The sequence below is a fragment of the Amphiura filiformis genome, chromosome 5, assembly GCF_039555335.1.
Source record: "Amphiura filiformis chromosome 5, Afil_fr2py, whole genome shotgun sequence".
Taxonomy (NCBI): Eukaryota; Metazoa; Echinodermata; class Ophiuroidea; order Amphilepidida; family Amphiuridae; genus Amphiura; species Amphiura filiformis.
In genome coordinates, this window is record NC_092632.1 from 67619501 (window position 1) to 67644645 (window position 25145).

Here is a 25145-nt window from a genome sequence, read left to right on the forward strand (position 1 = left end):
CCCTGAATTGTTGTTATATGGTTTATGGAATGATGTGGGGCCGTAGTGGTCAGCGACAAACTGTAAAGTGTGCTGAGGCTTGTGGATCAACATCTAGGTGTTGTGCCTGTGCGTAGCGCACTATAAATTTCTGTGCTTTTTTTAAATGAGTCGCTGGTGGTTCTTACACAACATGTCCAAATTGGTCCACCATAGATTTTTCTAAATACTGATGTATAGTTCCGATCAAATATATATTCCTGTTCCCTAGGCCAAAGTTTTCTTGATGTATATACCAATTTTTGTAATCACTATATTTCTGCTAATTACAGATCACCATGTCCTAAACAAAGAAGTGGCCTTCCATTTGTACACCATGGGACCTAACAACAACACGCTAAGCTTATGTGAGGGGAGCAAGCAGACATCGCTATACAGCCGATACATCAGTCGTGAAATCCTAGTAGCCGACGTCAGTCATGATTTGTTGACAGGGGATAGAGAAGTTGACCTCAAACCTCTCAGGGTAAGTACCTATTATTATTTCAGCTTTCTTACAAATGCAGGCAGAAATTTTAGATTTCATGCATATGCTCAAATCTCACATTTAACTTGAAATTGTATTAAAAGTACTTCTTTTCTGTAATTCTAGCACAAGCTAGGCAGTTGAATTTGGAAAACATGTTTAAACATATGAAAATTAGCAGACAGTGATAAGTTTATTAGCATTTACAGTAGTATTTGCAACAAAGCCATTTCAATAATTAATCAAATGAATAGTTGCATTCTTTGACAGTAGGAAGATTGAATCCCGATTCACACTGCATTTTCCATACAATTTTGCACATGTAACTCCAATAAAAATTTTTTGGATATTTACTTTATTTGTCAGGAATGTCTGTCCATATCCTACTCACCAAGCAATGGGGCAGTATTCAGTGTGTATGAGCAAACACCACAGCCAACAGGGACACTGAGTCGTGTACTAGCTACTACCAAGTCGTATCCAGATGCTTTGGTGCAAAGTCCTGAAGCTATTGAAGCCCAGCTACTACACACAGCAACACCACAGATATATAAAGGAGTGGAGAATGCTATCAATGAAACAGGAGGCATCAAGGTGTTTCTATATCTCTTTGCAAAGGTAAGTGATGCTTTCTTTGACTTCTCAACAGTATTGTGAAAAGTAACACTTGATTGAAAAAAGCAAGGTACACCAACTTGATGTGGGGAAACAAGTAAAATGCAGACTAGACAGTATGCAGGGAGACAAAAACAGCAAATGTAGGCATAAGAAGTAGGCAAAGTTCGATAGCCAAAAATTACCAGTTACAAGGACCCACAGAAGTACAAGGATCAATGGAAATTCAAAAGTGCACTAGAACGAGTGATGAAAATCACTGTGCATATAAACAGACATGTTAACAACCAGTGTAAGCACAAAAACAGGCCAGGTTCGATGGCCAAAAATTGCCAATTCCAGAGCCCACAAAAGTGTCAGGAAAACAGCACAACAGTACACTGGAAGTGATGAAAATCACTGTGCACATAGCAGTCAATCAAAACCAAACAGACAAAAAACAACCGATGTTCGAGCAGATGAACTGCTATTCTTCAGAACTGCTCTTCTTCAGGGACAGACAACAAAATATAAAGCTATATATTTTGTTGTCTGTCCCTGAAGAAGAGCAGTTTATCCGGTAATATGTCCGGTATTCCTGGCATGCTGGGCTACATGAAAAGACATATGTGACATGATCAAGGGGAATGAGTCGGATGTCGCTAATATTGTTTCTGAGATATTGGCAAAAACAGTGTTCAAATTCTTTTGTTTTATATTGTTTTCAGCCATTGATAATTGCTCATAACTCGGTAACCAGATGTCCGATTTTGATGGGGTTTGCATCAAAATGTAGCATTTGTAAACTACCAGAAAATGGTGTAAAAAACTTCAAATTGAAAATTGCCGACATGTGACTCATTCCCCTTGATCATGTCACATATGAGGATAAACTAAGTGCATCCTCTTGAGCAAATCATACCATTTACATGTGTGTTGTTTTTCTCATAGTACCTTAGTTGTATATTGGTCTCATTTCCAATGTAAAATTTCATGATATTGATTTCAGGTAGTAGAAAGGGAAGGCAGCAGACTGTTACAGGCCAAGTCATTGAAGCTGCTATTTCAGCTGCAGTCAAGAAGTCATGCTTTAGCCTTAGATTTCCGCAACATTGGAGGACCGCTGATGATTGGTAAAGTCATGGCAACGGACAAATGCATTGTGGGATTTGAAGTATTACAGGTAGGATGACTCCCGAGAAGATATCTTACCCTTCCCAGAATTCTTTGCAACATGATACATCATCTCATTGAATGAAATGACACTCCCATTACTTGTACAAGTTTCCTTTGTTTTCATGTTGAGAATAGACTGGCTAAACATGGGTCGATAGTGAAGAAATATACATATTTTGCAAGATCTGGATGTGCTCTGTTCATTGAGGTACTTTTGGGTGAAAAAAACCATTACTCCACTCTGCCACTTCGGAAAGGTGGTATAGCATGATGAGTCCAGCTGCTGTATAAGTGTCAAGTTACCTTACTAGTAATGAGTGCATTTGTACATGTTGTGGGGCCATATTTATAAACTGCATAAATTATTGCTTTCAGGTTCTTTTGGACGCTTGTTGTAGCGAGAGTGTGATATATCGATGCAGCACAAGTGGTAAATACAGGGTGTCCTTAAACAGCCATGCCATCATCAAAGACACAAGACTGATATCTCAGCTGTTGCTGGCTTGGAGAGTCTGGGAGAAAGCGGAGAAAGGCGTGTGGCAGCTACTGTTCTTTGCATTGGAGTCCTTGATCAGACCAGATCATCAGAATCAACATTTTAATGTGATTCAGTTGCAGAGTATTAACATTGTGGAAAGTCTGCTCATGATCTGCAGGGTAAGAAGTTGTCTTTGTTTTAAAAAAAAATGTGACATCTATAATACCATCAAATATCAGTTGAAATTTGTAACAATGTCTTTTTATCCCAGTCATAGTCTTGAATTGTGCAGGTGTCACTATATGTGCTATTATAAGTCAGTAATGTAAAGCACCTTGCCTAAGGGTGCAACACGGTGGTGGGAGGGGGAATCGAACCCACGCACGTCGAGCAAGCTCTCAGATTATGAGTCCAAGGCCGTAACCACTGAGCCACTGTGCCCTATCACACTCGTAGGCATGTAATATTTGTATACTATCTAACATGACACAAAAATCTATTGAATCGGTAGTGGATGAAGCAATTATTTTTTCTCAATATTTTGTTTCACCAATCAGGAAAGACATCATGAGGACCTTCCAGCCCTCCCTGCTGATACATGTCAGTCCCTGGTTCAAATCATCAAAGGAATGATGGGTACACCTCCCGATGCTAATCTCCTGGCTGAGGTGTGCGATTTCTTGTTATCCGTTCACCCTGCTGTCAATACATTTGTTTGTCACGCTCCTTCTAGTTTCTACTTCACAGAACATAGCGGTAAGTTGCTTATGGGAGTACCGTAAAAATTTGATAATAAGCATATGTGCCTATTAATGAGTTGCTCGGACAAGAACAAATTTTTAGGGTAGTTAAACTTTTCTTTTAATTTACAAATATCTGTAACAAAGATATTTGTAAATTTAAATTTAAAAAAAAAAAGTTTACCAAACTACCGTCAAAATGTTTTCTTGTCTGAGCAATTCGTTAATAGGCACATATGCTTATATCGAATTTTTACGATAATGGGTCGGACAAAATTGATAAGTGATCAACTGTCGTTAGCGTTTGTACAAAATACTAATAATAATTGTCTCGGCCATGTCTATAGATTGCAATCAAATAGATCATTAAAATGATTAGGATTATGAGCAGCAATGTCCAAACATTTTACAAGTGACTTACAGTTTTGTCAATGTGGTTTGGCATGTGCAGATACACGCATCCGGGTAATGGCATCAAAAACAGGATTGCTCCAATGCTACGTAGCTTATTCAGCCAATGAGGTGTAACAGAGTTGTTCAGCAATTTTAATCGTACATAGTGTTTTAAGAACCTTGTCGCTAAAACCTATGACAACAATTGGCTATTTCATTTGAAATCCATACACCACTTGTGGATTACATGACCTTAAACTTCCACACAGGGAGTGCCAATTTTGAATGGGGTTATCTGAATGGGTTACTCTGTTTGTGTGATTAAGGTCTTGTCTTCCATAGGGGGTGTATGAATTTCATCTGGAATAGCATGATTCACATTGTTTTGTTTCTCTTTATAGGTGCTCAGCAATCCTACAAGCAAAGTGTCTTACGGACTATGTCAGTTTCGTCTGACCATAGCTCCCCAAGAGCCTCGCCTGTATCACCACAAAGCATAGGCATCCCTTCTCAAAGTTATCTGCCTAGAGAATTATCCATTCCTGAGACAGATGAAACTGATGTGATTTCTCCTCAAGGTAAGAAATCTAGGGAACTGTATATTCCTGAGACCAATGAAACTGATGTGATTTCTCCTCAAGGTAAGAAATCTAGGGAATTGTCTATTCCTGAGACTGATGAAACTGATGTGATTTCTCCTCAAGGTAGGAAATTTAGGGAACTGTCTATTCCTGAGACTGATGAAACTGATGGGATTTCTAATCAAAGGTAAAAAATGCACTACTCCAGTTGAAATCCACACACCCCTATGGAAGACATGATCTTAATCGCCCACACAAGGTGTGTAGATTTCAAATGGAGTCATCTATTCAGGTAGTCCCATTTGAAATTTACAAATTAAGGTCATGTCTTCTCTAGCCTGTGGTGAGCGTACATAGGGTAAACACGGAAGCCAGGCTCTGATTGGCTGATTAAATCTGATGACAATCATCACACAATCATATCAACAGGCTGTTAATCTGATTGGCTGAGCTACGTTCTGCGTTCATGAAGTGTCACAAATGTCACTCATTTTAACAGGGCATGTGTGTTGTGTGTCAGAGCAATAGAGTGCCGTTTACCTCTGGAAGCTCTCCTCACATACATTGCATCAATACAGAGAGCATACATTGGTACTGTCTGTTAGAAGGAAAGATTCAAGTCAGTTTTTTTAGGGCGTCATATGCTTGTGGGACTCAAAGGCTGCGTTGAAATGTGCATGTTCTCTCCAATCATTAGTACAGACAGTAGATACATATACATTACCATGTGAATTTTCTTGAGCAAGATCATCTGTTGATACCTGCATATGTATCATAAAATTGGAATGTTTACTAAGCCAACTTATGCATTTACAGATGCAGCAAAGGTGATAACAGATGCAAATGTAGCTGGAAATAGAGGGCGCTCCTCTAGTGGTAGAATTCTTCAGAAGCAACGTTCATTTGAGTGCGATGACGAGGATAACCAAGGTGCTATAGATACCAACAGCGACAATGAAGAGGATCGCAAACCAGAAACGGTAGATGGTGGAGAGGCAGATATTAGTGCAGAAAATGAAGACACATCAGAAAAGACTGGTAAGACATATATAAGTGTATTCAACCAGAACCTCAAGGTGATTATTGATCAACGTCAGATTTAAGTATATGTGACGTGTCATGTCAGAAGGAGACACTTTTGGGCAGGATCGTAAATGGAGATATAGCCAAAAATCTGCCCGGGGTGATTTTTTCACAATTTGGGTTTGTTGCGAATTTGTGATGTTATTAATATTTAAAATATTGTCTGATAGTTTCAGACCGGAATATAACTGGCATCTTGCATTTTAAAGACATTTTTCAAGGTAATTCCTACTCTCAACATTGTCAATAATATTTTTAAAGGCAGATATCTCAATTTCCAATTTTATAATACCATAACTTACGAACTCAATCCTCTTCGCTTAGGAATGTCCGATTTCATTGGGGAAAACGGCGTTGTGGAGCAAAATATCTCTATATTTAAGATATGTAAAAACCTCAAAATTGATAACCTGCCCAAAAGTGTCTCCTTTTGACATGACACGTCACATATATTGGAGTGTATTCCACAATGTGCTAATGTATGTGAACCAAATTTTACCTTTTTGACATTTGAGCTGCAGCACCATTGGTGCTCCTTTCTGAATTGCATTGTTTTTTTATCAAGTGTTATCAACCTCCCTTGCAAAAAATAGGCTATTCCATTTTAAATCCACACCACCCCTGTGGAAGATTTTGGAAATATCTTCCACGGGGGGAGTATGTTTGTCAAATGTAAGTGGTCAGGGTTAATCATTTTTTTTGAAACCTATACTCCCTCTGTATTATGGCTTTACCTATATCTTCCACACTGGAATGAGTATTTCAAGTTACCCAACTGTTTATTCTATTCAAAACTCTTACTCCCTCTGTACAAGGGTAGTGTGGACTTTTTGCTATTGAGGGGATTTTTTTAAAATATCATTGCAGTCTTCCAGTTATATATGTTTTACTGTCCCTTTCAACCTTTTTGAGTTCATCGATATGGCATCTTAATCTAATAGAGATAAGCAAAAAAAAATGTATGCAAACATACTGGTTTGAAATTACATCTTTATTTTCATATACTATGCATTGAATTAATTTCAGAATCATCAATCACGGAAGCAGACGCCAAGTCATCATCCACGACTTCCAACTCCCCAGAGACTAAGCGACCTGATAGGCTGCAAGACATGTCCAGAGTACCCGTTCTGAATTCCCCATCATCGGACAGCACCAGATCGGGGACACCCGAGTCGTCAAGTTTTGACAGCCTGGATGCCAGTAGTAAAGACACCAGCTTAAGTGTACTATGTTCAGGATTACTGAGGCTGCTTACAGAAGCTCTTATTGTTCTTCCCGATTCCTTGTTGGACAAAGTGGTTCGCATCGTCCTCAAGCCAGAGACGTTGATTGTATTAGCTCATCACGAATCAGCTGATATACGAGCCAATGTTGTTAAGGTAACTTGTGATTTTTTTTAATGTCATTACAGGGATTGAGTTTTAAAGGCGTGCGAGTGCGATTACGCATGCCACGCACGCCTGAAAATACGCCGAGGGTCGCACACCTAAAAAAAAAAAAAAAAAAAAAAAAAAATTTTTTTTTTTTTTTTTTAAGTTTTTTTTATTTTTATTTAGAATGTCCCTGGAACTTAAAAATGTCCCTGGAAATATTTTTAATTTTTTTTTTAAATTTGAAAAAAAAAAAATACAAAAAGATTTAAAAAAATTATAAATTCATGTTCAAAATAGGCAAATTTATAATTGATGTTCACATTACAACCTATTTATGAAGTAAAGAAGCATACAAAACAAATGCATTTTAAAATCATTCATAGATTATTATGTGAACATAATTTACAAATTTGCCTATTTTAAACAAGAATTTATAATTTTTAAATCTTTTGTAATTTTTTTTTTTAAATTAAAAAAAAATTCCAGGGACATTCTAAAGTTCCAGGGACATTCTAAATTCTAAATCCAAAAAAAAAAACTAATTAAAAAAAAAAAAATTACAAATGACACTAGCAATAAGTCCAAAGTCCAGGGACATCTATGCAGTATACACCATTCATTACCCCAGAGCTTTTACCATGGCCATTTAAAAAAAGTACATGTATGTTGTCACAATTGCTAAGTTTTAGCTGAAAATGAAATCATAGTCATACACCAGTTTTGAAAAAAGCACACCTTGGTTTATTTAGGTGTGCGATTTGCAGCACACCTAAAAGCACACCTCGGGTTATCCAGGCGTGCGATTTACAGCACACCTGTCACATTGCAAAACTCAATGCCTGTCATTAAGAGCAGTTGGATTTTTGGCCCCCCACACATATGTGGGGCTTCTGTTATCATCCAGAGGGTTGCCTGTCTGGTTGTTTGTTTGGCTGCCTGCCTGCCTAGCTGCCTGCCTGCTTGCCTATACGGGCAGAAGCAAATTCATAAATCCACTCTGCAGCTTAAACGCAATAACCGATCAACTTCAAATTTGGTACAGTGATGAGATATGATATAGTTGAAGACATCAGACACAACAAATTGCATGCTAAATGCGAGGAATGTCCTGATGATATCAAATAATTTTGATTTTTTTTTTTTTTAAGTGGCGATATAATACAAATTTTATGGCAAACCAAAATGAACCTTATATTTGTTGATGTAGCATCTGTAATGCTTAAATTTGGCTTGTAAATCTTGTTGCAGTTGTTGGATATCTACTTCCATCGAGCGAGTGAAACCAGAGCAGATCAATTCCTGAGAATGAAGGGATTCCATTTGTTAGCTAATCAGCTCCATCAATATCCAGCTACTCAGGAACTTATTGAAGCTTGTGTCACCATCACATTTGGCAAACCTATTGATTTGGCTGCTATGTAAGTTTTAACCCCATTGGTACTACTGCTTCCCGGGTACTGCTTCTTTCTTACAGTGTCCCTGATTGGTTAATTACATGATATAATCATCTGAATAACCAATCAATATTGTGTGGAAACAAACAAAAACAATTCTGCATCAAATGTTACTATAAGTATGTGTTTTGATGTGCTAAGAAGCATTTCCAATTGTGCATCAGGGCTGCGAATGTAGCACACGAGCACCGATTAGCTCCGAATGCACAAATACCCTCAATTATGCCCCCATGCATATGTCTATATTTCTCTGGATGGTGGATAAAACCCTAATTGGGCATTTCTACAAACTTGTGCTGTTATTGTTTGTATTGCAATGTTTGTTTGTTTCTTATTTCTTGCAGTGTTGAGTTGACTACTATGATCGGATTAAGTCAGTTTAGACAAATGTCCATCATCGTACTGATGTCTCTATTAGAGAACTCTATCCACGACCCTCCACTTTGCCATAATGCATTGTGCCTTGCTAACCAGGTATGTATTCATTATGTGATCGGATAAGTCAGTTTAGACAAATGTCCATCATCGTACTGATGTCTCTATTAGAGAACTCTATCCATGACCCTCCGCTTTGCCATAATGCATTGTGCCTTGCTAACCAGGTATGTATTCATTATGTGATCGGATTAAGTCAGTTTAGACAAATGTCCATCATCGTACTGATGTCTCTATTAGAGAACTCTATCCATGACCCTCCGCTTTGCCATAATGCATTGTGCCTTGCTAACCAGGTATGTATTCATTCCGTGATCGGATTAGTCAGTTTAGACAAATGTCCATCATCGTACTGATGTCTCTATTAGAGAACTCTATCCACGACCCTCCACTTTGCCATAATGCATTGTGCCTTGCTAACCAGGTATGTATTCATTCCGTGATCGGATTAAGTCAGTTTAGACAGATGTCCATCATCGTACTGATGTCTCTATTAGAGAACTCTATCCACGACCCTCCGCTTTGCCATAATGCATTGTGCCTTGCTAACCAGGTATGTATTCATTCCGTGAACGGATTAAGTCAGTTTAGACAGATGTCCATCATCGTACTGATGTCTCTATTAGAGAACTCTATCCACGACCCTCCACTTTGCCATAATGCATTGTGCCTTGCTAACCAGGTATGTATTCATTCCGTGATCGGATTAAGTCAGTTTAGACAGATGTCCATCATCGTACTGATGTCTCTATTAGAGAACTCTATCCACGACCCTACACTTTGCCATAATGCGTTGTGCCTTGCTAACCAGGTATGTATTCATTCCGTGATCGGATTAAGTCAGTTTAGACAAATGTCCATCATCGTACTGATGTCTCTATTAGAGAACTCTATCCATGACCCTCCACTTTGCCATAATGCATTGTGCCTTGCTAACCAGGTATGTATTCATTCTGTGATCGGATTAAGTCAGTTTAGACAAATGTCCATCATCGTACTGATGTCTCTATTAGAGAACTCTATCCATGACCCTCCACTTTGCCATAATGCATTGTGCCTTGCTAACCAGGTATGTATTCATTACGTGATCGGATTAAGTCAGTTTAGACAAATGTCCATCATCGTACTGATGTCTCTATTAGAGAACTCTATCCATGACCCTCCACTTTGCCATAATGCATTGTGCCTTGCTAACCAGGTATGTATTCATTCCGTGATCGGATTAAGTCAGTTTAGACAAATGTCCATCATCGTACTGATGTCTCTATTAGAGAACTCTATCCATGACCCTCCACTTTGCCATAATGCATTGTGCCTTGCTAACCAGGTATGTATTCATTCTGTGATCGGATTAAGTCAGTTTAGACAAATGTCCATCATTGTACTGATGTCTCTATTAGAGAACTCTATCCACGACCCTCCACTTTGCCATAATGCATTGTGCCTTGCTAACCAGGTATGTATTCATTCTGTGATCGGATTAAGTCAGTTTAGACAAATGTCCATCATCGTACTGATGTCTCTATTAGAGAACTCTATCCACGACCCTCCGCTTTGCCATAATGCATTGTGCCTTGCTAACCAGGTATGTATTCATTCTGTGATCGGATTAAGTCAGTTTAGACAAATGTCCATCATTGTACTGATGTCTCTATTAGAGAACTCTATCCATGACCCTCCACTTTGCCATAATGCATTGTGCCTTGCTAACCAGGTATGTATTCATGCTGTGATCGGATTAAGTCAGTTTAGACAGATGTCCATCATCGTACTGATGTCTCTATTAGAGAACTCTATCCACGACCCTCCGCTTTGCCATAATGCATTGTGCCTTGCTAACCAGGTATGTATTCATTCCGTGATCGGATTAAGTCAGTTTAGACAAATGTCCATCATCGTACTGATGTCTCTATTAGAGAACTCTATCCACGACCCTCCACTTTGCCATAATGCATTGTGCCTTGCTAACCAGGTATGTATTCATTCTGTGATCGGATTAAGTCAGTTTAGACAAATGTCCATCATCGTACTGATGTCTCTATTAGAGAACTCTATCCATGACCCTCCACTTTGCCATAATGCATTGTGCCTGGCTAACCAGGTATGTATTCATGCTGTGATCGGATAAGTCAGTTTATTATCATGAAAAAAGCAGGTAGCTAGTTTCCCTCATGAAAAAGCAGGTAGCTAGTTTCCCTCATGAAAAAGCAGGTAGCTAGTTTCCCTCATGAAAAAGCAGGTAGCTAAAAAAAGCAGATAGCTAGTTTCCCTCGTGAAAAAAGCAGGTAGCTAGTTTAGCTAATGAGGTTCTGGTTCTTCATGATGTGATTCATTAAGCCAATCTGAACCCCTTGCACATATTTATGGAATACACATGCTATTGCAGCCAAAAAGTGTAAATTACTCTGATAATGGGTGTAGAGAATTCTATATATGACCGTCCCTCGACTTTGTATTATGTTTATATCATAATAGACATTATGCTAGTTCAGACCATGATGGCCAAGAGGATTCCATTCATGGCCTACCATATATAGTCTTAGTCAGTGGTTGTAAACAAGATTGGATTGGATTAAAAAAATCTTGTTGGGCACACAAAATAATTGTGTGTGGGTAGGGGTGCACTTGTAATCCTGAATGTCAGAGGAACTAATCTTAAAAGCACACCAGTTTTCCAGGACCGTATCTTGTAGACAAGAGAAGAAAAAAGGCCCTTGATGATGACAATAACAAAAAGTCAAAAATACCTATGTGGAAGTGTTTTTGACTAACCACATTATTTTGTATTCTTCCAAGAACATCTTCCTAAGATCATTATTAGGCTATTCCAGTTGAAAATCATAACCCCTATGGAAGACATGACCTTGATCATCCACACAGGGGGTATAAAATTCAAATGGAGTCATCATTTCAGGTAACCCCATTTGAAATTCACACTCCCTTTTTGAAAGATGAATGTCATGTCCTCCATAGACGGTGTATTGATTTCAACTGTAATAGCCCTATCACCACATTATCTTGATTTCAGCTGTTTGAAGGTGCCTCGCAGATAGCTACAGTGATGTTAGACAATGGATTGATAGAGACATTATGTAATGTGTTGTCTGCATTATGTTCACATCTACCTAAGCAGAGTATGATGCATTCAGGATGGGCTATGGTGGTTAACGATGTGCAACATTTCATGGCGTGTGTAGCTAACAAAGTGTACAGGTGAGTGATGAACCTGGAAGAAGAAACAAAGTTGAACCATTATGCTGTCAACCATTATGTCGTCAACCATTATGCCGTCAACCATTATGTCGTCAACTATTATGTCGTCAACCATTTTCAAACCTTGTCTCATTTTTTGAACACTACTATTGTGTGCGTTTACATTTGAAGATTCCTTATGTTACTTCAATAGTTTCTTTTTAAAGTCAACAGTATCTTTATTTTTATTTATTATCGTAAATTTTATTCCTAAATATTGTGTGATAATTGTCTCTTCTTTAAATACCAAACAGAGAGTTGACAAAATGGTAAGATTATATGTGTATTTTTCTATGAAGTATTACTCATCTGGTGTGCTTTCTCTGAACAAACCATCACTCTTGCCTGCAGAGAGGACCACTGAATCGGAAATGAATTACCAAATACTATTTCGGAAAATCCATGAAGTCTTTGTAATTGAAACCCTAAATATGTGATAATGATGATGATGTGCGCAGTAATGTGCAAAGGATTTGGGAATTGGTGAAAAGGTCAATTGACCGTTGCAGTAAATCCCATAATTCCTGGCGATTAAACCCCAGATGTTGTTATTTGGCATCACACCGATGCGCACATCACTTAGCGCACATAGATACTGCGCATTGCAAGTCGGCGTGATGTCAAATGATGACATCTCAGGTCTACTCGCAAAGGCTAAAGGGATTTACCGAAATGGTCAATTGACCTTTTCGGTAAATCCCATAACCCTTTGCGAGTACACCTGAGACCTCGTCATTTGACGTCACGCCGATCTGCGCCAAGGCGCAGAACGCTTATCGAACGTCGTTACTGCGCATTGCAAGTCGGCGTGATGTCAAATGACAAATTCTCAGGTGTACTCGCGAAGGCTTATGGGATTTACCAAAAAAGGTCAATTGGTAACACAGCCATGGAAAGTGTTTCCTTTCATTGGTTGCTGCACTTGTAATCAGTAATCCATTCTCATTGTTTATTTAATGTTAACAGCCAAAATGGTAACCAAACCTTTTCATACCTTGAGGATATGCTTGCCCTTCTTGGAGGTCTGGAAGAAGGACTACGCAAGAAACAAGGTAATTATGCAGACTTTGTTGGATTGTTGCCTTTCATCCATCAAATGACCAGGACATCAACAGTCAAGAAGAAGTTTGAACTAATGAGTGCAATCCATGCTTGGTAGAGTCTGTGACATATAAGACTGCTGCCCTCATTCGTCAACCTCCTGGATTGACGACTGAAAAAACTATGTGGAAAAAAGTGACGGATTTTGCATAGAGCATGTGCAGTTGTGTCCAAATTGACCTTTTGACCGAGTTTGTTGTGTTTAAAACTTCAGCGTGCGATCTTGTCACAACCGGCGCAGTACAGCAACGTGGTACACTGGCGCCACTAGTCGCGCTATGACGCACAACCAAAATCGCATTGAATATTTTTTAAAGTTTGTCACGATATGGACTGTAAGTCAATTAATCGTCACTACGAAGCCTAACACAGTACATGCGCTAGACGGCTGATGGAATTAGTCTATGATACATACAGGGCAAAAAAGGATAAGCAGAGTGTGTCAAGATGAGGTACTGTTAACCCTACACTTGCCTCAGCCTTTTTATTCTATTGCACTCAGAAGGTTAGCATCATATACAATAGTAATGATACTCCTCCAGGCATCTTGTTCTTGAGCCAGGATTTCCCAATTTTGTAGAAGCTATAAAAGTGATACTTGAAGTGTGTCCTTGCAGCACTCCCACTGGCTACCACATAACTGCTTTCCATAGTTCAGTTCTCCAAAGAAGATCTTCTTGGGGAGAAAGGTGTCTTGCATTCTGGACACATTGCCAGTCCATCTTAGCAGGTTTTTCTTCAGCAATGTGCGAATCTTGGCAATGTAAATGAGTAATCAGTGGGTGAAAAGTCATTTTATTTTCAATAAGAACTGGTAAAGTATTTTAACATCATATCAACTGCTCGGTGCCAGAAGTGTGTAAGTGCAATAGCTGCCATGTGAGGATGAGTACAATATACTGTGTGTAAATTGCCACAGGGCAGCTATTGCACTTACACACTTCTGGCACTGAGCAGTCGATATCATGATAGAACCAGGGGAGTTGAATTTTATGAATATGATTTTTTGTTTACAGGGAGGAGTTTTGATGCTGCAGAGGTGGTATTTGAAACTCAGTGCTATATAGTGAGAGAAGTTTTGGACCATTTTAGAGCTACCTCCATGGCATTGGAATCGGCTGTTACAGCAGGCAAGAAAGGGCCATCTCACCAGCGCACTATTAGCTATTCAGGTTAGAAATCTGGGATTTCATAGAATTCATTAGAGAATAAAGATATTGTTTTTAGCCGCTGGAGTGCATCTATCATCTCATATAACACGGGCGACATCATTATTTTAAATAATGTTTATGCCAAAAATAATGATGTTGCATGTTATATGAGACGATAGATGCATGACAACGGTTAAAAACGATACCTTTATTCTCATTGTTAAACACTTCAAATAAATATATTAATCATAAGTATACCAAATTTTAATTAAATTAAATCCTACATTTTACAAGGAATTACTTAGGGCTTAGAATCGATCAGTCCTGTTGTTGTTATGCACTTCCGATTGGTTCAAATAGCGTGTACGAGTATCGCGTCGACCCCCACACGCTAAGGTGTGTCGTGTCATATCACACAGGTAAGAACTAATAAGATTGCAAAGAACATTCTCAAGTGTTTAAGAATGGTTTATAGAAATAATGGTGAAAAAAAAAGCGCAGTGATTTATAGTGCACTACGCACAGGCACAACGTCTAGACGTTGGTCCACAAGCCTCAGCACACTTTACAATATGAAATAAGAATTGTTTGAAAAGTCACATATTATAAACCCTACATTATTATTATTTCACGTATTGAAATTGGGATGTATCTTGTCACAGGTGAAGAATTTATTGAAGAAATGGGTACTTGTTTGCTTGAGGGACTTGGCTTTTGTACAAACGACCTAAAGATTTGTGTCCTCTTCTTCAGAATACAAAATAGACATAACATCAGACATACATATAATAATTACAGTAATTAATGTTGTTTTTATTCTCAGAGCGGAAATATGAAGAGTACCGTTGGATGCAGAAAGTTGCTCCAAGACATTGGTCTGATAACTCAGGTAAATAAGATGCTATAATTGGGCTATTCCAGTTGAAATCCACTCTACCCTGTGGAAGATTTAGCTAAAGTCTTCCCCAGAGGGAGTACGAGTTTCAAATAGAATAGACAGTTCCATTTGAAATACTCACTCCAGCTGTGGAAGATATAGGTAAAGCCATAATACAGGGGGGTATGGGTTTCAAAATGATTAACCCCGACCAATTACATTTGAAAAACATACTCCCCCTCTGGAAGATATTTCCAAAATCTTCCACAGGGGTAGTGTGGATTTTAACTGGAATAGCCCATTGTGTCATTTGATTGCGAATTTGCCTCTATTTAAGTGGAGATGTATGATAGTGTTACAAATGCAGAAATTGTATTGTATCATTTTAAAATAAAATAAAACATTATACAGACAATTTCAACATTTTATAAATATATTTTATGCTTGGAGGTAGAAGGTCAGCTTTTTAATGAAACACAGGTTATGATGTTATCAATCCCTCATTAAGGGTAGACTAGGTATTGTTCTTCGAAGCATCCAAAAAAATTGATTTTCATTATCTAAATCAAAATATTATTGAAAAATAACACTTTGCAAAAAGTTAATTCTACAAATCATATACTTTGAAAACTTGCTTTAAAATTTATTGTTGTGAATGAGTTATGTACATTTTACAAAAGTGTTGTTGTTTCAGCCCTTTTTACAACATAACTCAAGGACCACAGGACCTACAAAAATATATCTGTGATATTTGAATTCTTCTACATACTCGCTATGAAATGATCAATGCAATTTTTGCCAATGCTCCCTACCATTCGCAAGATGCTGTGAACTACCAAATCACAACAGTTTAATATAGTTGCTAACCTTAAAGGATAAAAATGCCAATACATGCATGATTGATTGATTGATTGATTGATTTATTCGGCAGGTGTTCTAATGATGATGAAAGAAATGGGCAGCAGTACATCAACTGAAAGCGGTGATATTCTGAGTCAAGATGGCTTGCGACAGAGAACCCTCAGTAGCCAAAGGAGCTTACAGTCTCTGAAAGGAAGCAGTCAAGATCTGGACAAAACCAGTCGAGGCTGGGGTCAGAGGACATTAAGCGCAGACGATTCGGAAATGTTTTCTGGGCATAAACGTGATTCGGTTTTTGAGAGTAGCCCTCTTCCATTTTCAGTCGGTAAGTTTGATATGTGATGTTGAAGTACATCGTTAACCCCACACAGTGTAATTTACCCATTAACAACTTCAAAGTAATGCGCCATATTGCCTTAGCTCCAAAGCTGCAGCACCCATATTTATACAACAGTCAAATAAATATGTTGAAAAATCACCCATGAACTTTCATGTTCATTTATTTTTCAGGTTCAAATTATTATTAAATTATTCAAATGCTTATATTTACACCATAACGTATTTGAGAATAAACATTGACTTTGTTGTATATTTTTACACCCTGCTACGATTGGTACACACAATCAGCAGTACTGCATTCAACAGAATCCACACGTGCATAGCTGACCCCCGTTCACACACACAGCGGCCATGCGAAAGATGGAATTTTAATGTCGCAAAAAACAACAGAACCGCCAAATATGCAACGGACCCGCCTCACAAGCTTCAGCGTGTTCAACGCTACGATAATATACGATGTAAATTTGAGATAGACAGTGACATTCATACTTAAAAAAATTGAATATTTGCAATTAAAAAACTCATGTTTTTGAACAATTCTGAATTTTATCAATGGGTTAACGATTTTCCAAATGCTGATTGGTTGAGTGCGTCTCTGTCAGTGATCTGTGCATGCACGGTACAGAATGATTTTTCGTATGGTTAAAATACACTGTGCCCCATGTCTTTTTTACAGAGTCCCCGATTGGTTATTTATATGCTGTAATCGCCGGAGTAACCAATCAAAGTTTTGTGATGTGTATTTTATGTTTTTATTTTACTCCATATTTTTGCCTTTAACTCAATTGCAATTTGCCGCCTTGGGCTCCCATTCACCTATTGCACGGTTCCGCCATGCTGCAAGGAGAGCCTCGAACTGGCATGATATGAAAGGAAGAATTGCATAACTTAACGCAATGTTATATGACTGGTTCAATTCCCATTCATGCATGCTGCCAGATTGAGGCTCTCCTCGCCCATGGCGGAACCATGCAATGGGTGAACAGACAAGATTGTGTCACAATTGCAAAATGTGTGCAAGACTTCTACTTTGAAATCCACCTTGTTTGTATTTTGCCATCAAAATTAATAGAAGGTATTTTTCTTCTTGTTATTTTCTTGTAGAGCGCAGATACTCCGCTTCATTAGATACACTGTTAAGACTACAGAGAGCAAAAACTACAGGTAAAGATAGCGGGCCAGTGTCAGAACAAGAGATGGCTAGAAGATTTCAGAGGTTGTGTCTGGTTGCTGTTAACATTGTAGTTCACAGAGGTACGTGTTGGTTGGTCTCAAGTACTTTGTTTCAAATCAAAAGCGATTCTTGATTAGGTTTTTAGGATACTGGGCATTTGCTCCTCAAAATCTGCAGTATTGTAAAGGTGAATCATCAGGCCCGTACACAGGATTTCATTTGGGGGAGGTGCTGATTTTGAAAAAGTGGATTTTTTTCCGGGGGGGGGGGGCGATTTTGTGAAAAGTGGACAAAATTTGGACCTTTTTTCCCCCAAAAAGCATAAAAAACCGGATTTTTCTGAAATTTTGGGACTTTTTGTATACCAAATTTGGGGGGGGGGGGTGAACATGGAGCTGCCTATTTCATACTCCCCCTGTGGAAGAAATTTCCAAAATCTTCCACAGGGGAAGTGTGGATTTTAAATTGAATAGCCCATTGGTAGAAATAAACTCTCCATATAATCTATAAAAATGTGTTTAATTTCTTCTGCAGATTTACAGCAGCTAAGTGTTTGTCCCAAAGGGCCAAGAGGACCTACATTCCAATTAGCAAGACAACCGTCTGATAAAGAGACTATACCTACAATGCTCATCAAAGATTTGTTTCATCTTCTAACAGAGGCTCTCACATCAACAATGGTGAGTACTATTACAATAATGTACCTATACGTCTATTCTTCAGGTGGTACTACACCCATTGATAAATTTGTGACTATTTTTGCATTTTTCTGAAAAAATAATAACACACGGGTAACAAAAGTTACAATGTATATTATAGGGGCAAGGAATTCCAGTTACTACACTGGAATTTCGGGGGACTCAAGACAAGCGGTACATTATTTATGATAAGAAAAGAGGTACCACTAGAATGTACCTCATTTTTTAACATAGATAATGAACCACTTGTCTTGAATCACTGAAATTTCAGTGAAGTTCCCCCTAATGCTTTTTGAAATAAATCGAAAATTATTTTAACGAAATGTAAAATTGTAAAAAGTTATGAGTAACCTTATTTGTTTTACAAATCTGGGCCAATTAGTAGTGTCACACATCATTGCGTTTGGTCACAATGGTTCATTATGTAAAAAAAAGTTGCACCTGAGTCCACAGGAGTCAATTGTCAAACAATACAGTATGTTAGGCCTGTCCATGTGTTTGTAATGGCAATATGGAAATGGAAATAAAAGTCTAGATGTTTAGTAGGGGATGTGTCCTCCTGCACTGTTGACAAGTGCATTGCAACATCGCCGCATGCTGTTTATTAAATTCCGGACCCGTTGCTGGTCCATGTTGTTCCATACATGTTGGATTGTTCGAGTTAGCTCTTGCAGTGTTGTGTTTTCATTGATAAGGTGGTCAACCTCATTTTTAACATGGTCCCAAAGATGCTCAGCCATTTATCATTAAAAAGAAAAGAATTAAACACCTGCTTTGCTTTTGAAAAACAAGAAGAAGAATACCAAAGATTAAGTTTTCATTTACAAACACATGAATATTCCTGGCCTACTGTATTGAGAATTGAGTCCTATGGACTCAGATGCAACTTTTAACACTGTTTAAAACGGTCTCTTTTTTGTCTCGCCTGAATGTTCAGGGAGAGACTTAGTAATCACTATGGTGTGTGTGTGTCCGTGTGTGTGTGGGGGTGTGCGTGTGTGCGTTCGGAAAAAGCTTGTGAACGCGTTATCTTGAGAACCGTAAGTGCTATGATGATGAAACTTTATAGGGGGTAGCATGACCAGAGGGTGTCGACCTGATTAGATTTTGAGCGCAAAATATGGTAATTAAGTACCTAATTTGCATAATTTATGCGTAATAAGCAAAATACCTTGTGAACAGATTATCTGGAGATCCGTATGGGGTACAGTGACGTAACTTGGTGGGGAGTAAGCGTGGCCAAATGTTCTCGACCTGATTAGATTTTCAGCGCAAAATATGCTAATTAAGTACCTAATTTGCAGAATTTATGCGTATTTGATGCGTATCAAGCAAAAAAAACCTTGTGAACAGCTTATCTGGAGATCCGTATGGGGTACAGTGACGTAACTTGGTGGGGAGTAGTGTGGGCAGATGTTCTCGACCTGATTAGATTTTCAGCGCAAAATATGCTAATTATGTACCTAATTTGCATAATTTATGCGATTTGATCGTATCAAGCAAAAAACCCTTGTGAACAGCTTATCTGGAGATCCGTATGGGGTACAGTGGCGTAACTTGGTGAGGAGTAGCGGGGCCAGAGGTTCTCGACCTGATTAGATTTTGAGCGTAAAATATGGTAATTAAGTACCTAATTTGCATAATATATGCGTAATAAGCAAAATACCTTGTGAACAGATTATCTGGAGATCCGTATGGGGTACAGTGACGTAACTTTGTGAGGAGTAGCGGCGCCAGAGGTTCTCGACCTGATTAGATTTTGAGCATAAAATATGGTAATTAAGTACCTAATTTGCATAATATATGCGTAATAAGCAAAATACCTTGTGAACAGATTATCTGGAGATCCGTATGGGGTACAGTGACGTAACTTGGTGGGGAGTAGCGTGGCCAGAGGTACTCGACCCGATTAGATTTTCATGAGGTCAAAGGTCACATACAAGGTCAAAGGTCAACTGAGGTCACCAAATCTTTTAATAATTAATTTTCAACTGTGCATCACATATCCCAATAACAGCTTGATCGGTCATGTAATTAAGGAAATATGACGACTTTAAGATAGTCGCTTTCTTTGTAAAGTATAGCAAAGTAGCACTTTCAATGAGTGATAACTCGTAAAGGAAGCATCTTTCTGTTTTGATTTATTTGATGAAATAGTTCTTTGGTATTGCCAAATTTGATTTTCCAGCGCAACATACTTTTTCCAATTTCGTGAGGTCAAAGGTCAAAGGTCAACTGAGGTCACCAAATCTTTTAATAATTAATTTTCAACTGTGCATCACATATCCCAATAACAGCTTGATCGGTCATGTAATTAAGGAAATATGACGACTTTAAGATAGTCGCTTTCCATGTAAAGTATAGCAAAGTAGCACTTTCAATGAGTGATAACTCGTAAAGGAAGCATCTTTCTGTTTTGATTTATTACTTTGATGAAATAGTTCTTTGGTTTTGCCAAATTTTTGGAAGGTCATTACGGGGTCATCCGAGGTCACTCAGGGGTCATCTGAGGTCAAGTTATTAAAAACTCAGTATGGGCATGAAACTTGGTGGGTACAGTCATCATTTAAAGCCAAATTTTTGGAAGGTCATTTTGGGGTCACCAGGGGTCATCTGAGGTCAAATTAGTAAAAACTGTCGTATGGACATGAAACTTGGTGGGTACAGTCAACATTTAAAGCCAAATTTTTGGAAGGTCATTTTGGGGTCACCAGGGGTCATCTGAGGTCAAATTAGTAAAACTGTCGTATGGACATGAAACTTGGTGGGTACAGTCAACATTTCAAGCCAAATTTTTGGAAGGTCATTTCGGGGTCATCTGAGGTCAAATTAGTAAAACTGTTGGATGGACATGGAACTTGGTGGGTACAGTCAACATTTAAAGCCAAATATTTGGAAGGTAATTTCGAGTCACCAGGGGTCATCTGAGGACAAATTAGTAAAAACTCGTATGGGCATGAAACTTGATGGGTACAGTCAACATTTAAAGCCAAATTTTTGGAAGGTCATTTCGAGGCCACCAGGGGTCATCTGAGGTCAAATTAGTAAAAACTGTCTTATGGCCATGAAACTTAGCACGAGGGGTACAGTCAACATTTAGAGCCAAAATTTTAGAAGGTCATTTCAGGGCCACCAGGGTCATCTGAGGTCATATTAGTAAAAACTGTTGCATGGGCATGAGCCACCAGGGGTCATCTGAGGTCATATTAGTAAAAACTGTTGCATGGGCATGAAACTTGGTGGGTACAGTTACCATCGGCCAGATAATCGTGCCCAGCCGATAACCGCCAAATTCATTTACCTCTCTACCAACAGTTATCGCAAAAGCAGGCGGTCACAAAAGCAGGCGAGACTCGTGGTTCGAGAACCGCCTTGTTTACATAATGAACCATTGTGACTGAACGCAATGACGTGTGATGCTGAAATTTGCTACCCATATCTTTTTACAGGTTTGCATTTCGTCAAATATTTAAGTATTTAGGGGGGAACTTATAAGTTGTGGACCCTATATGATGGGTATCAACAAATTTATATCCCAAAAAGGGAGAATCGGCAAAATTTGGTGCTTTTAGACCACAATTATTTAATGTTTTACGCTAAATAAGTGTACGATTTGAAAAATATATTTTCATTTTTTTTTCTTCAAAAAAAAAACAGATTTCTGTTTGTGTCCTAGTTTGCTTGTGTTTACAAATACACGCACTACCCAGCTACAAATATTGAGATATGACCATATCTTCTGGGGTCCATTTCACTCAACTTTTAACCCTTCGTAACTCAAGTAACCAGTTATACAGATAATAATACCCAATACTAGACGTAACTTTACGAAGGGTCTCTGTAATAAATCCCTATTACTTACGACAGGTACCGTTTGTAAGTAAGTTAGTGAAATGGACTCATCGTATTCGAGATTTCGTGAAGTTTAGTGAAATGGACCCCTGGTATTTTAGTAACATGCTATTTTTGCAAATCTATTCATAAAAGTAAATATAGAAAATTCAAAATTTAAGATGTGGTCAAACTGTCAACAGAATGGGCTATTCCATATAAAAACCACACTACCCCTGTGGGAGATGTTGGAAATATCTTCCACAGGGGGAGTATGTTTTATAAATGTAATTAGTCAGAGTTAATCATTTTGAAACCCATACTCCCTCTGTATTGTGGTTTTACCCATATCTTCCACAACCGGAGTGAATATTTCAAATATAAGTTACCCAACTATCTATTCTATTCAAAACTCCTACTCCCTCCATGGACGACTTTAGCTAAATCGTCCACAGAGGTAGTGTGGACTTTAAATGGAATAGTCCAATGTAAGATGAAAAGTAAATCAAAATGTCGGTAATTCTTGATCACACATCGTAGCGTCTATCTATCAACACCGGAGTTTTAATTTCTCTACGCAATCTCTCCCAGAATAGATTTTGTCCCATAGTATCCGATGGCCACCTGAGATATTCTGTAGTACACAATAATTGTGTTAGGTACAAAGGATACATATTAATTGGTATATCTTCTAGAAGTACAAGTATGAGAACATCTAAATTCTCATGGAAGAGTCTCATTTGAGCCATCTGCGTCTCGAAATGACACCACTCACTCTGCACAAATTGAGGCGAGAGAACTAAGATTGTCTTGCGACTCAGCTGTATGGCTTCAGATATGTTGTCGACAATGGCGCGACCTAGGAGGAAATCTCGGCTTTTGATGCACAACTTGAATGGTTCATGCCCTTCTTCCAGATTTGGTCTTAAGTCATTAAGGACCCAGTTCATATCGCGATCACTGCTTTCTTCATACGCTACATATACATCGTACCGATTGTCCAATTCGATAACGTCATGCAGTCGATGCCAGTCACGGCACCTACCAATTGTATTGGATATTTTGTATTTGATGTGCCAGCGAAATCGTACAGCGATGATAACACAGGCTATTGCGAGAAGTCCACACGGTATGCTGATCCCAAGCTGAGAAGGAAGCTGTGATTTGCAGTCCAAATGCACTGCTGTGATATGCAAACCAATATTTCTTGTTGGACTTGAACAGGAGTAGGAGTAGTTGCCGTTAGATCGAAGCCATATCTGATTATCTTGTTGTATCCAATGAACGAATGGCAATATATCACAAGTACATCGGAAAGAATTATGACTCAAATCTAATTCTTGCAAAGATGAATTTCTAGCTATTGTAGCCAGAAATTTCTGTGGTACATGAGTGATGTGGTTGTGTCCGAGGTTCAAAAAATTTGCAAAAATTTGAAATTTTCGATCAAATCTAGAGACTTAAATGTAAGCTGATTTTGATCTAAGTTGAGGTACTGTAATCTTTGCAAAACATGGATGAATTTTTTGTCTATTTGGTCAATTACGTTGTTGCTCAAATCTAAATACACAAGTGAAGATGAGTTGTTGAAGAGAAATTGGAGTTGATTCAGTGATTTCAATTTATTATCAGCAGCATGTAACTTCTGTAGGCCTGGCATAGATATTTTTGGTTGCACATGTTTATCGATGTCCATCAAGCACCCCGAAATATCCAATTCAGAAAGATACAGACACGATGCACCAAGTACATGACCGACTATTTCAATTCCGTATTTGGTGAGAATAAGTCGACGTACATTTGGAGCCATGGTACAAAGGAATGTGCCAAAAGGTTGTGGCAGTGTTTCTCCCAACGCAGTAGATGGTGCAATTTCAAGATCCGCAATTGAATCGATCGGCATCACATTTTTATCAATATTTGAGGCTTGCAAAGTGAGGTGCACAAGATTGGGTAATCTGTTGAGGAAGTTGGTGTAGTCAATATCATTTTCAATAAGATACAAATATCGTAATGATGGCAGCATGCTAAAAGCATCAGGTGAAATCCTCTGAATGTTGTTATGTGACATGTCTAAGGAAGTTAGAGTTTGAGACTTGGCAAATACATGAAATGTATTGGATGGGACCGTATTGAACTGATTGTAAGAGAGATTGAGCTCCTCCAAGAGATCTAATCCGTAGAAGACGTCATCCGGTAGAGATGGCAAAAACAGTCGGTTTAAGTCAAGTTTAACAATAAATGATACCCACGAGAATGCACAGTCCATGATCTTGGCTTCTTTTTGAGTGATGGTTAGAGATTTGAGGGATGAATTGAAGTGTTTTAGATCCTTTAGTGTGTCGTTGGTGATTACACGATACCAATGTGAAGTAACTGTATCAAAGTAGCGGAAATCTTCCCAATAAAGATAAAATGGAGCAAGTACAAGTGTTTCCAGAGGTGGGTGGATCTCATTGAAGGTATGGTATCCAAAGACTCCTGTTGAACTCAAGTATTTGAGTTGCTTCAATGGTTCCAACACCCTGTCTCTATAATGGGTCGTTCACTAGGAGGGATGAATTCCAGGTTAAGTGCTTTGAGTGGAGCTGCAGACAAGGCTTGGAATGTATCATTAGTCAGATTGAAATATACGTGGTTTGGATCTTTGCTGCTACCAATAGAAAACTCTTCCAGGTTGGTTAGATTTGCAAAGCCGCTTCCAATATTCAAAGTAGCAAAGTTGTTCCAAATTATACTCAAACTTACGAGTGATGTTAGTGGTGCAATTACACTGTCAGGCACATCGGTCAAATTATTAAAGTCCAGAATCAGCGTGGTCAAACTTTTAAGATCATCAAAGGTGCCGGTTTCTAAGTGGACCACTCTGTTGTTAGCAAGGTTCAGTGTTTCCAAGGTAAATAGTCTAGCAAATGAAGTTGGTGCTATGGTTGCTATGGAGTTGCAGCAAAGAAAGAGCGATACAAGCGAGGTGAACTGACTGAATGGCGTTCCAGTAATAGCGGGTAATAAATTTTGACTCAGGTCTACTTGTGAAGTGACAGAA

General features: G+C 38.5%; 1 protein-coding gene across 1 annotated transcript in view; it reads left to right on the forward strand.

The window, feature by feature from the left end:
• LOC140152351 (lysosomal-trafficking regulator-like) overlaps window positions 1-25145 on the forward strand; it is a 134999-nt gene that overhangs the window by 81762 nt on the left and 28092 nt on the right. The window contains 18 exon segments of the mRNA XM_072174655.1: window positions 312-505; window positions 872-1123; window positions 2109-2282; window positions 2651-2932; window positions 3311-3509; window positions 4288-4464; window positions 5284-5505; window positions 6577-6932; window positions 8175-8344; window positions 8725-8854; window positions 9240-10916; window positions 11844-12028; window positions 13034-13119; window positions 14185-14340; window positions 15143-15208; window positions 16128-16382; window positions 17501-17650; window positions 18105-18250. Of these exon segments, the coding sequence (XP_072030756.1) occupies window positions 312-505; window positions 872-1123; window positions 2109-2282; window positions 2651-2932; window positions 3311-3509; window positions 4288-4464; window positions 5284-5505; window positions 6577-6932; window positions 8175-8344; window positions 8725-8854; window positions 9240-10916; window positions 11844-12028; window positions 13034-13119; window positions 14185-14340; window positions 15143-15208; window positions 16128-16382; window positions 17501-17650; window positions 18105-18250 (4877 nt within the window).